At 38.2% G+C, this 12,690-nt stretch overlaps 1 protein-coding gene across 1 annotated transcript; it reads right to left on the reverse strand.

Moving 5' to 3' along the window:
• Window positions 1–1,099: 1,099 nt before the first annotated feature.
• Window positions 1,100–11,904, reverse strand: LOC310643623 (uncharacterized protein). Its single transcript, XM_083368100.1, has 7 exons — window positions 11,673–11,904; window positions 7,783–7,951; window positions 4,793–4,852; window positions 4,209–4,334; window positions 2,653–2,799; window positions 1,412–1,472; window positions 1,100–1,301 (listed from the first exon to the last, which is right to left on the reverse strand). Exons 2-7 carry the CDS (start codon window positions 7,945–7,947, stop codon window positions 1,198–1,200), a joined length of 663 nt encoding a protein of 220 aa, XP_083224226.1. The 5' UTR covers window positions 7,948–7,951; window positions 11,673–11,904; the 3' UTR covers window positions 1,100–1,197.
• Between the last annotated feature and the right edge of the window lie 786 nt (window positions 11,905–12,690).

Here is a 12,690-nt window from a genome sequence, read left to right on the forward strand (position 1 = left end):
CCCACCAGTACTTACAACAGCAGGGGTGCTTCAACTTTCCCCAGCCTCTTGAACTCCTCCCATTTGGCTCTCTCCCCCTCCCCTCAACTCTATCCTTTTGGCCTCCCTGCACAGTAACCTTCCTTAGCAGTGGTGGCAGCATTGGGGCTGAAGTAGATATCTGGGGACAGCAGTAGGTGAATGAGACAACACACTGAGCATCTGCTTCAGCTTTGGTGCCGTTAGTGTTGCCATAGCCACCAAAAAGTCACTGTCAGGGCATCAAAAAGGGCAAAGATGGGTGGGGGAGAGATTGGTGTGTGGGAGGAGTTCAAGAGGAGGGCAGTCCCTTATCAAGACTCAAGACTGGGAATAATCAAGCCAAGAATGGCTTGGATCTGGGCTGGCCCTTGCCTAACAACCCCTGAAATTCATTTGATGGCAATGGGGACAATATTGCCTATCAATAAGCAATGGGGTCATGTGAGGTTTCACTTTAAATAATTTGGTCCCAATTACCATCTTAAACCCAAGGACCACCTATAAACCAAATGGCTGCCTCTTGCAAAATTTGCCTCTAACAAGCCCTCTTCCATCTGAAACTCCCACGAAAGCCCCATTCCCAGGAATTGCCTCCAGCACTGCCGGGCAATGGCCTCCAGAACAGAGATTGTTTGCTTCCTGAGACATTGGGAACAGGCAACAAGAGAGGAGGGGACACTTCAACTCCATCTAGCTCAGTGTTTCCCAAGCTAGGCATCTGAGATTGACAGATACTAGCAACCAGAATTTTAGCAATAATAAAACTGGGAAACATCAATATAACTTTTCCATACCACAGTTGTTAAATGGGAAGCTTAAATGAAGCTTGCCACAGAATCTGCTTTCTGATTATGCAGCCGATTTTCAGCATAGGAAAGAAATCTATCTGGGAGGTCATCTTCATAGTATCAGTATTTCTAACGCAAGAAATTTAAATATAATTTTTATTCATTTTTGTAATAAAACTGTACGTTAGTCAAGTCATATATTTGAAGGTGTACATGTGGACAGAAGGATAAATAAATAATAAAAAAGAAGGATAAACAATAATGTTAACGCCTCTATTTTCAGCATCTGTTCAAGACTATTTTTCAATTTCTTTAATAATTACACACATTTAATACCTTTTAAAAATTATTAAGGGTCTCTTGCATGACATCCCCCTAGAATTTGTTTCTAGGTCAGCCTGATGTATGAAGGAGGGTCACTTATTTCATAATCTGTTTCTTTGTTTAGTTGTGGAAGTTTTACTGGAGAATTAAAAATTCTGTCTGCTTGATCTATAATGGAAGAATATAATAAACCCGTCACATATAGAAAAGGCAAACATTTCTTCCATTTTTAATATAATTTAACACTGAAATTCTAAAAAGAAGAAGAGCCTACATACCACATGAAAGGCAAACTAATTCTGTAGCTTGTAACTGGTCTTCATTATTTTTTAGATGCTCCTAAGAATGTGAAAATATTAAAAAAGGCTTGCATGTGGATCAAACTGACATCAGAATTTAGCCATAAACTTAGGATTTTATTATATTGCACACCACTTAAAAAAGTGGTTGAACTGTGTACCATAATAAAATCAAGATTCAAAATAAAATAGCAACATAGGAATCATTTAGAAGCTCTTGCTAATTTTAAAGTATTAAACATAGTGCCTAATAAAATTATACAAAGACAAGAAAAGTTCATGGTAGCACCTGAGTTTTGGAATGTAACAAAGAATCTGTTTAGAAGGTTTTCAGAGCATATTTTATTTGCTCAGTTAATTTTAAATATATGTTTTTTGGTTATGCCATTGTGCTATTGTACGCAATCCTAAAATTAGATAATGATATTGCATATACCGGTATTTAAATAAGCAGCCACCAATTTTATCTATTGGAATAGACCTAGCTCTGCCAACTCACGAGGACTGCAGAAAAGCATGCAACTATGGGCTAGATAGCATCTTGAAGGATCTCCCCCACCTTTTGAATTTATTTATTCCAGTGCCCCTTATTGGAATACAAAATTTATATGGGTTTTCTGTTTAATTGGACACCACACAGAGTTACTCTGTAACTCTGTGAAATGGGTAATTTCCAAATCTGATATATGAACAAATGAATATATCTAATATCATATATGACATCATATTTAATTACTTTACAGATAAAATACTGACAAATTCAAAAGAGTATTTTTGAAAACCATTCACATAAATAACCTGGTAACAAGCTGTGCAAAAGAATTCCTTCCAGAAGAGGAATGTGTAATGAAACAACAAGGAATATTGTTTGAATAATGAACAAAGCTTCTATTTACAGGAAACTGCAATATATCCCATAAAAGGGCACCCTTGGAACTGAATTAGGCCTTTCTAATCAATAAACCTTAACATCAGAATTGTTAATTTTTTTTCTAAATTTAAGTAACACGTGAAAATTTATCTAGCACACACATAGGAAAAATAAACCTCTTTTTATATATGTATTATCTAATGTTTGGAAAGGTCATAATAAGTTATAGAGGATATAAGCTTTCTCCATCTAGGGACTGATTGAAATCTACAGTTATTTAATTTGAATGGTGCTACAATGTGATGCATTCATGACTGAACACAGCCTCCTTAATGATGTTGATACTTACAAGTCCAGTGATACTGTCATAGCATGAACAACATGGAACACTTCGGCAGCTGACATACACAATCACCAGCACAATAAATATACTAAAAATTGATGAAATCATCATTGTGATGTTAGCTCCTTGAACCAGTTTACCCAGGACAAATACCTGCAGCTCAAAATACAGAAAATTCACATGCATGTTTTATCAAAATAAAAGGAAACAACACAAGTACTGTAGATAGGTTTCTCACCACTCTGGAGAAGATTTAGGAATGTGTGGGAGAGGAGGAATCTCCTCTTTCCACACTGATGCTATGAAAGCTACAGAAAGATTGAAATGGATATATCCAAAATTCTTAGATGCTTTTTTCCCCTAATACTGTGTAGTAAAGGTATTACAGGTTTTCAAGCAAGGGATGGAATGTTTGAATTGCATTCCAGTTATAAGTCATGTCATTTGTTAAGCGGGACACCAAATGACCACATCCGATTTTACAATCTGTTTTATAGTGCTTAAGTGAACACTGCAGTCATTAGCCAAGCCTATTGTCCACAATGGGCATTTTTTGCTGGAAACTGTAACTGAACTCTGATTTCAGCAAAAATGTACATTGGTTCATGTAACCTCAGGATGCTGCAAACTGTTGTAAATGTGGGCCAGTTACTGTGTGCCAAAATGTGATCACATGACTGTGGGGGGGAGTGACTAGCCATCAGAATTTCAAATTCAGGTCATAAGTAGTCCTGAGAAAGTCCATCATAACTGAATTGTCACAAAGTGACTGGGCATAAATCAAAGGTAATTGCTTTTGGTTGTGCTCCATGTGCCTGAATTCTCAGAATTCACATCTCTCCTGCAAGCTTTACATTTAATTCTGTCTAGTTCCCTCTTGATGGATGAGGCAATTAGATGTAGTTTTTTTTCTTATTTATTATGTAATTAATAGTAGCAAGTGGAGAAAATCGCATTATGACCACAAGTAGTCCTCAACCTATGACTTTAATTCAGCCCTGAATTACAGTCATAAGTCATGCTGATCATTAAACAGGTCATTATGTGACCACACCTGATTTTATGATCTTTTTTGTGGTGACCATTAAGCAAATCCATTGTCCATCAGAAATCAGAAATATATATCACTTTCAGCACAAAGTGTTGTAAAACATAGTCATTTGACCACAGGATCTGCAAGCAACCATAAATGCAACCAGATGACTGGAGCAGCGTCAGTCAGAACTTTAAATCTGGATCATACGTAGCCCTGGGGAAGTCCATTGTAACTTTGAACAGTCGTTAAGTGACCAGTCATAAGTTAAAGAGTACCTGTACTCTATACCAGGGATCTTCAACCTTGGCAAGTCTTAAAGTTGCCAAAGTTGAGGACCCCTGCTCTATACCATTTGGTAGCATAACATAATGCTAATATTTGGATTTGCATTGTAAACCTCAAGAGTCCGAACGAATGCTTTCCAAATAGGTTGGATTTCATTGTTTATCATGCACTAGCTGTGCATTATAGGACCTGTAGTTCAAATAATCTAAAGCACTTACTGGACACAAAATATGCTACTTACGATAGCTGAGTGGTGAGAGGACCACTCCTCATATTTTTCACCATACTCTAATGTCATAGAGGCATAAATTATTACAATTGAAGTGGTGAAACAGGAAAATACTGAAGTGATTATCATGGCATTCACCTGTATAAGGAATACAGAAAACCTAAGATTTCATTTGATCTATTTATTTTCCTCAAAGAAGACAAAATGTAGATCTTCACACTGTAACTGAATATCTCAATATGAATTAATGTATTTGATTCTATGTGAAAGTGCAAAAAGGAAATAAATCTAAAGTTGTTTAAGGAAAGTTAACCACTAAACCACTTACTAAAAATAAATGCTAAATGGCTTTTCACCCAGTCCTAGGGGAGGCAGAGGGAGACCCTTTGCTTCCTTGTGTGTGGCATTTTTTATCTTTGTCTTTTACATTTTATTGATTTGATTGTAATATCTTTGACTGTTGTGAGCCACCCAGAATCGTTAAGAATTGGGTAGTATACAAGTTTAATAAATTATTATTATTAAATTATAACACATTCATTGTGTTTTGAAATCTGCTCTTAAACAATAACAAAACAACAACACTAGGAACTCACCAGAATGGGATTCTTCCTCTGAGATGAATTTAAAGCCATAATTCCAGGAATGCTCATAAACTAAAACACAGAATGCATAGGGACAGGGTAAGAGACATAGCAAAAAAAATGTAAAATTGTATTATGATTAAATATAACAGACACAAATGTAAATCTTTAGTTGCCCAAAAATATAGTCAGCCAGAGACATTCTTTATGAGCTATTACACAGTGATGAAAAGTCCTATTTTTTTTACTTAGCCTCTCAAAAGTTCTTTTTCATCCATGGAGCCTTCTTTATCAACAAAGGCAACTACAGATAATTTCCATATTTAGAATTATTATAGATTTAGCCCTCTTGGCTGATTGGAGTAGGTAATTTCATGGATAGAGGTCCCAGCATCTTGCTGTCCTTGTTTGGACACAGAAGTTAAGAGGGGTCACGTCTGGTTAGTGACTAAACTAGTAGATCAGTGAAATGATGTGGACATAGTATACTTAGTTTTCAGTAAGGCATTTGATAAAGTAGACCACAACCTACTCCTTGGTAAGCTAGAAAAAGGTGTAATAAACACCATCACCACTAGATGGAACTGTAGCTGGCTGGCAAACCGTACTCAACGAGTAGTCTTCAATGGGATTACATCCACATGGAGAGAAGTAAGCAGCGGGGTACCATAGGGTTCCATCTTAGGCCCAGTACTCTTCAATATCTTTATAAATGACTTAGATGAGGGAATTGAAAGGGAACTCATCAAATTTTCAGATGACTCCAAACTGACAGGAATAGCCAACACCCCAGAAGACAAACTCAGGATCCAAAATGATCTTGACAAACTTGAACAATGGGCCATATCCAACAAAATGAGTTTCAATGTGGTGAAAAGCAAAGTTTTACATTTAGACAGGAAAAAAAACCAAAGGTACAAATACTGACTGGGCGAGACCTGGCTTAAAAACAGTAACTGTGAGAGGGACCTTGGAGTCGTAGACCTAGTGGGCAATCACTTGACTATAAACCAGCAGTGTGCCGCTAATACAATCCTGGGTTGTATAAACAGAGGCATAGAATCAAGAGCACATGAAGTATTAGTACCACTTTATAAAACCCTAGTAAGACCACACCTGGAATACTGCAGCCAGTTTTGGTCACCATATCACAAAAAGGATGTTGAGAGTTTAGGAAAAATTCAGAGAATTTTGATTAAAGGCTTGGAGACTAAAACATATAAAGAACCGCTGCAGCAGTTGGGTTTGGCTAGTCTAAAGAAAAGAAGAAATAGGGGAGACATGATAGCAGTATTCCAGTATTTGAGGGGCTGCCACAAAGAAGAGGGGGGTCATGTTATTCACCACAGCACCAGAGGGCAGGACAAGAAACAATGGTTGGAAACTGTTCAAAGAGAGAAGCAACCTGGAATTAAGGTGAAATGTCCTGACAGTGAGGACAATTAACCAGTGGAAGAGTTTGCCTCCAGAAATCGTGGGCGCTCCATCACTGGAGATTTTTAAGAAGAGGCTAGATGGTCACTTGTCTGAGATGGTAGAGGTCCTCCTGCTTGAGCAGGGGCTGGACTAGAAGACCTCTAAGGTCCCTTCCAGCTCAATTCTATTCTTAGTAATCTGGTTGGATGGGACTGCTTCAAGATAGATTGGAAATTGAGGGGGGGGGGAAATCTATGGAAGAAGCTAATAAAAAAATCATTTCCATATTGTTGCCAAGAAAACTTCATGGCCATGTAAATGAATAGAAGTCAAAGCTTGATTCAAAAGAAACTTTAGCTTTATATATAGGATACTATTGTTAAAAATCAGATACTATGATGAATTGCAATAAACTTTATTAGTCTCCTGTCCTAATTTTAGCTACTCTTTTACATTTAAGGAGCTGGGGTATATGATAAGCTAAATGGAGTCAGGGAAATACCTTAAGATCACAAACTAGGACAGAGGTAGGCAGTAAACTCAAACATAAATACCCACAAATCAATCCTCATTAAAGATAAATGCTATTCAGTTGAATTAAATTCTCTTTGCTGACACCAAGAAATGACACTATTTTCTAATGCCCATTCAAAGCTCACTTCATACAGGACTCAGAAATCAAAACTAGGAAGTTATTTAAATGAGCAATCCCAGCAGCTGAAATGTGGCAGACACCACACTCCACATTAGCTGCCAGAGTTTTGCTAATAGGGGACAGTTGGGATAGTTTTAAAACAGGGTTCTTCAAACTTGGCCCTTTTATGACTTGTGGACTTCAACTCCCAGAATTCCTCAGCCAGCCTGGTTGAGGAATTCTGGGAGTTGAAGTTCACAAGTCATAAAAGGGCCAAGTTTGAAGACCCCTGTTTTAAAAGGATCTTGAATAGGCTCATGGAGGATCAGATTGTCATTAGCTACTATTTTTTTTATTGCTGTTTACTCCCTCCTGTATCATAAGCAAAATGTTATAATTGTTGGAAAGCAGTAGTGGAAGGGATCATTCACAGTCCTGTGCAAGCTCCCCAGATGCATTCAAAGGGCCATTCTGTGACACAAAATTCAGGACTAGATGGCCCTAGAACTGGATTCAGAAGAGCTTTTCACACCCGTTCTTTTCTTTAATCAATTACTTATAAAGGCACATATTAGATGTGAATTCAGCAATCCAGGCAGCAAAGTTATTGAGGAGAGATGTTGGTAAAAGCATCCAGTATTGAGAAACATCAGTAATCCCAGAATCCCACTTGGCAAGATCTGTATTATATAAAAAACCCTCTACAAATCAACAAGCACATTTTGGAGCCTAGAAAGCAACAATCTGCCACTTTAAAGCAAGTGGAAATTTTTTGAATGAATCTTTCTTCTTTATACTCATCACCATGAAACGCTATCTACTTAGTTATGCTTCTTACTATGAAATCTAGGTCTTATTTGCTTGAATGTGAAATAAGAAACAGCAACTTCCCTGGAAATAACAATACGTTCTTAATAAATTCTGGGAAAAAAAGATAGAAAATGTAGCTTACCACTCCAGCCCAAATGGGTATCTTAGATTTACTCAATGCTGATTCCTTTCTGACAACACCATCTATTAATCCACTGATGACACAAACTGTGGCACAAGCTATCTGAAATAGCCCTAATATCAACATGCTTCTCTGGTTGAAGATGAAATATCTGTAGCGATCCATTCCACTGTATACAAATACACAAATGTATTCAAGTCAGAAAGAAGCACAGAGATTATTGAAAATAAGGCAGCCCCATAATAGGTCCTGAACGGAAGATGCTTGCAAAAAATGTCCATTAACATTTCTTCAAACTTTAGGGGACACACTGATATTTTTAAAGTGAAGAAGCTGGATTACCTTATATAAAAGCAAAACAAAAATTAAGCAATTTTGTCAAATTTCTTTGAATTTTATTGTGCATGATTCCATTCTTCACATATTTTTTCTTTAAAAAATGTTTGCAATTATCATCAATTCACATGGTTTGAAATGGGTTGAAATTGTCTTCTCACTTTCTTTTAAAAAGCTAGGCTTCAGATTTTTTTATTACAGGTTGTTGTTACTTAACAACAGTAATTGGGGCCAGAATTTCCATCACTAAACAATGCAATCACAAAGTGCAATATCATATGATTGCGTTACTTAGTGATGGCAATTCTGGAAGTTACCATTGCTATTGTTAAATGAGGACCATGGGTCATTAAACAAGGACCTCATGTGACCATAATTTGTGACTTTCTTTCAGTTTCCAATGAGCAAAGTCAGTGGGGAAGCCGGCAGGAAGTTGCAAGCTCTGGTTATCACAAACCTTTTCTTACCGGTAGGCAGTTTGCAAGCAGGCCAACAGGTTGGTGAGTCTACAGAGTATAGGCATGCAGGAAGCAGATGCTGCAGTGTGATACAGCATGAATGCAGTTGAGCACTGAAGGGGTACTACAGCCCAGCACTTTCCTAGATCTACATTCTCACAGTCCATATCTCATCAGCACTCTATTGTGTTTTAGACTAGGGCTTTTCAACTGGTGGTATGCGTACCACCTGTGGCACTTTGGCACGTGGCAGACGGTATGCAACCATCCTAGAGAAGTGTAGCAGGGGAGGGGAATGAGCCGAAGCAACCCAAGCCTGAGGGAGAGGCAGCTGTAGCTGCAGGACTGTCGGGGCTTGGCAGAAGCCCCCAGGAGCACCAGCAGGGCTCCAGTTGATTGGATCCAGCTGATTGGCACTTCTGGAAGCAGAACAGAGCTGGAGGTGAACTGATGAAAAAGGGGGGAAGAGCATATAAAAGGAGTTGGTTTTGTCAGGAAAGGGGGAAAAAAGACAACAGGGAAAAAGAAGGGGATGGAGAAGAAGCTGTGGAAGGAGAGGAAACAGAGACAGGGAAGCAGCAGCAGCTGTTGCTGGAAGAAAAGGTCCCCTAGTTTGTTTTTTCCAGCCAGGAGAATGCAATCAGCGCTGATAAAATGAAAAGCAGGGAGACAAGCATGTCGGAAAGGAGGTGATTTCGGAAGCCAGTGGGTTCCTGATCAGCTGGTAGCTTGAATGGATTACCATAAGGATTTTTATATAGTTTTTACAGCGTTTTGTAATTCAGAGGCTCAATTTGTATGCTTTGGTTATTGGAAAATTTTAGTTTGTTTCACAAAGGCTAGCAATGAGTCCAAAGTGTTGGCTTCCATAGGTTTAATTCCTTTAAACAAATGTAATTAATTTTACCCCCTTATCTTGCATCTGTCTATGGCTTTTAGCAAGTTTTCTTTGTAGGTAAACAGGCTTAATTTAAGGTTATCACTTTTCACAATTGTTGAGCCTTTGCTACATTGTTTAAACTGAGACATGCCTGAGGCAGCTTAAAGAAGAAAAAAAATCGGAGTTTAGTGTTTCTTTATTCTGGGAGGCTTTTGTGAGCCTTTCTTGCTTTGTGCTTGATTCCTGTGTCTTTAAGGGTTCAGGGAAGGGCCTTGGGGATGCATTCTTACTACACTGTGGAAGGAGAACTCAGAAGGCAGGGAGGAAGAAGAGGAGAGGGAGAGAGGAAGAAGGGTCAACCAACTAGCTCAGAGGTCTACAAACCTAGTAACTTTAAGACCTGTGGACTTCAACTCCCAGAATTCCTCAACCAGCCATGAGGGCTGAGGAATTCTGGGAGTTGAAGTCCACAAGTCTTAAAAGTACCAAATTTGAAGACCCCTGAGCTAGCTGGTAGTGGTGCATTTTAATAAACAAATTCATCATACGTTTGTCAGTGCAAAGGAAAAGTGATTCAGCAAAGAATTCAGAATTCTTCAGCCACCGAAGAATTGAAACCGGTACTTTTTTACTTTTTTCTACTTTTTTCTAGTTTGTAACATTTTATTAGATATAGAATAAAATACAAAAATACAAAAGCAAGTAGTAGGATACAGTGGGAGGAAAAAGGGGGGAAAAGTGAGGGGGAGAAGGGAAAAAGAACAGACTTCCTCTGTTGCAATAGAAGGAAGCATTAACATTGAACCTCAACTTTTTACTTTACCATAATATTATAAACTAGCCATTTCTATAACAACAAATGTATCTAATCAGTAAAACCCAAAATCCCCCCCTTTTTTAGTCATCAAGTTTTTTGACACCTTGCTAAGCACTGGTGGTACTCAAATATTGTCATGTCCTAAAAGTGGTACAATCTGTGAAAAGGTTGAAAAGCCCTGTTCTAGACAGTCGCACTTAAGGACATCAATTCCATATAGCCCAGAGATTTCTTATCAATGAGATAGGCAGCATAGAAATTTAATTAGTTAATTATGAATAGGATTGTACCAAACCATGTTGCATCATCACTGGAATATTATCATTATCATAAATTTATGCCCACCGAGCATTCAACAATTTCTCATTATTTGGGTAAGTGGTGACCTACAACCATGATTGAAACCAAGTAACCATATACAGGAAAGAAAAGTGGCTGTGGCCCAAAATATCAGGAACTACAGGTTCTGTAAAGGGTATTAGTAACGGGAGATTTATGGATCCAATACAGCAATGAATACAGCTTTTCTGGTCTAAGAGTCAAATGTAACTGGAATTCTTTTATTTGTAGTGCTCAGCTTCCTTCCATAAAAGAGAAACCCTGTGAAATCCAGCCCTGCTAAAAAGAATTGAATGAGCTGCTGAGGTATTGCACGTTATTTCAAGCACATGTCACTGTTTTATTAATGTTATGACACTGATAGGTTTCTTGGGTTACAGACAGTCCTCGGCGTACACCCATAATTGGGATCAGAATTTGCATTGCCAACTAGGGCAATTATTGTGTTGTGCCCAATTTTATGACCTTTTTTTATCATGGTTGTTAAGTCAACTCAGTTTCCCCCATCGACTTTGTTTGTTAGGGAATGGCAATCCTGTAAACCCAGGATACTGCATCTGTTGTAAATGCATATTGGTTGCCAAACATCCAAATTTCGATCATATGACTATGGGGATGCTGCACCGGTCATAAGTGTAAAGACTGGTTATAAGTCACTTTTTCCCCAGTGCTTTTGTAATTTTAAACAGTTGCTAAACAAATGGTTGTAAGTTAAGGAATACCCGTGCTATAAATTGAAGACACAAAGCCAGTATCATGGAAGCAAGAACTAAAATTCAAATGTTTAAGTGGTACTGTTAATGCTGTGAGTCAACAATAATGAAATATCTCAAAATAGTCAGATAATTCTTCTCCTGTCAGCCCTGGATCATTTTCTGAAAGAATATGGGAAGGTTAAAATAACCAGTAATCAGAAGCTCTGCAGAAGATCAAATAAAAGCATGTGAGACAGAAAGGCAAAAGATTTTAAAGCTGGAAAAGCAGAGACAGACACTTTCCATCTCTCAAGCACATACAGTATTTGCTTTGTTATATAGGAAATATTCAGAATTGAACTCACCTTCGAACGCTCTTCTTTCTTCCACTATGCCAACAAAGAAAAGGAGCAATTACAGGAAGTTGGGGGGAAAACAGGCACAAAGCCTTTGCACCTCCTGCCAAAGCAAAAGAGAAACTCAGCTAAACCCTGTGTGTGGGAGCAAGGTGTGTGTGTGCTCAGCAATGCCTTACCTCAGCTAGGTTTAAGCTCCTTACTCAAAAAAAGCTTAAGAAGTTCACCAGCCTGGGCCAGCAGCTACAGTCTGGTGGGAATGACTTGGCCATCCAGGGACTGTCTCTGGCTGCCAAGCCCCACTCTTTCCTTCCTGCAATCAGAATAAAATCTTGCTCCACCCACATAATGCATTTACCTGCCCTTCCCTTTTGCAGGTAGTACTTTTTCTTGTGGCCTTCCCTTCCATCTCTGAATTTAACCCATTGCATACAATAAAAAATGCATTTCCTGTAGAGGTTTGGAGTTTAATCTGTTAAGAAGTATTTAGTAACTCTACCTCCTCCCAGTATAGAGCTATTTAATTAGAAAAAAGCAATTGCTGAATGAACAGCTATCAGGGCTTCCCATAAAGAATTTATTCTTATATTTTGCATGTGGAGAAGAGACATAGTCTTCCTGATTCTTGTGCCCTCTGGGTAACTTGATGTACAACTCCCAATATCCTAAGCAGCTTAACTATTGTAGTGATAAAGGTTAATGGAATCTGTGCTCTGAAACTTATTTTATGACACAAGACTCCCCAGATGTGATGTAAAGTAACATGTGGGAAAACATCTTAATTTTTCAGTTCTACGTTTTAAGTGACTCAGCAAGAAATACTTTTTTCTCATTTGGCAGAAATTGCTTGTATTGCAATGTTTCCCATCAGAGTTCAAATGTAGAATCTTGCCCTGAGGCAACATCTGTGCAGGAGATTGGCCTTTGGAAATGTAGTGTTCCATGTAAACATAATAAGCAGGGAGAAAAAGGTGCAGAAATACAAATGAGAGGTAATTTGCACGTCATCCTCTACTTTGTAATCATG

Source organism: Vipera ursinii (genome assembly GCF_947247035.1).
Source record: "Vipera ursinii genome assembly, chromosome: 7".
Classification (NCBI taxonomy): Eukaryota; Metazoa; Chordata; class Lepidosauria; order Squamata; family Viperidae; genus Vipera; species Vipera ursinii.

What these genes read in the sequence shown, in the direction of transcription:
- LOC310643623 (XM_083368100.1), bottom strand. Translation starts at nt 7,947, where the DNA reads ATGGATCGCTACAGATATTTCATCTTCAACCAGAGAAGCATGTTGATA. An exon ending in CCTCTCACCACTCAGCTATC is followed by an intron (nt 2,800 to 4,208) that starts GTAAGTAGCATA and finishes TTTGAGCTGCAG; the next exon opens with GTATTTGTCCTGGGTAAACT. An exon ending in ATGACAGTATCACTGGACTT is followed by an intron (nt 1,473 to 2,652) that starts GTAAGTATCAAC and finishes TCACATTCTTAG; the next exon opens with GAGCATCTAAAAAATAATGA.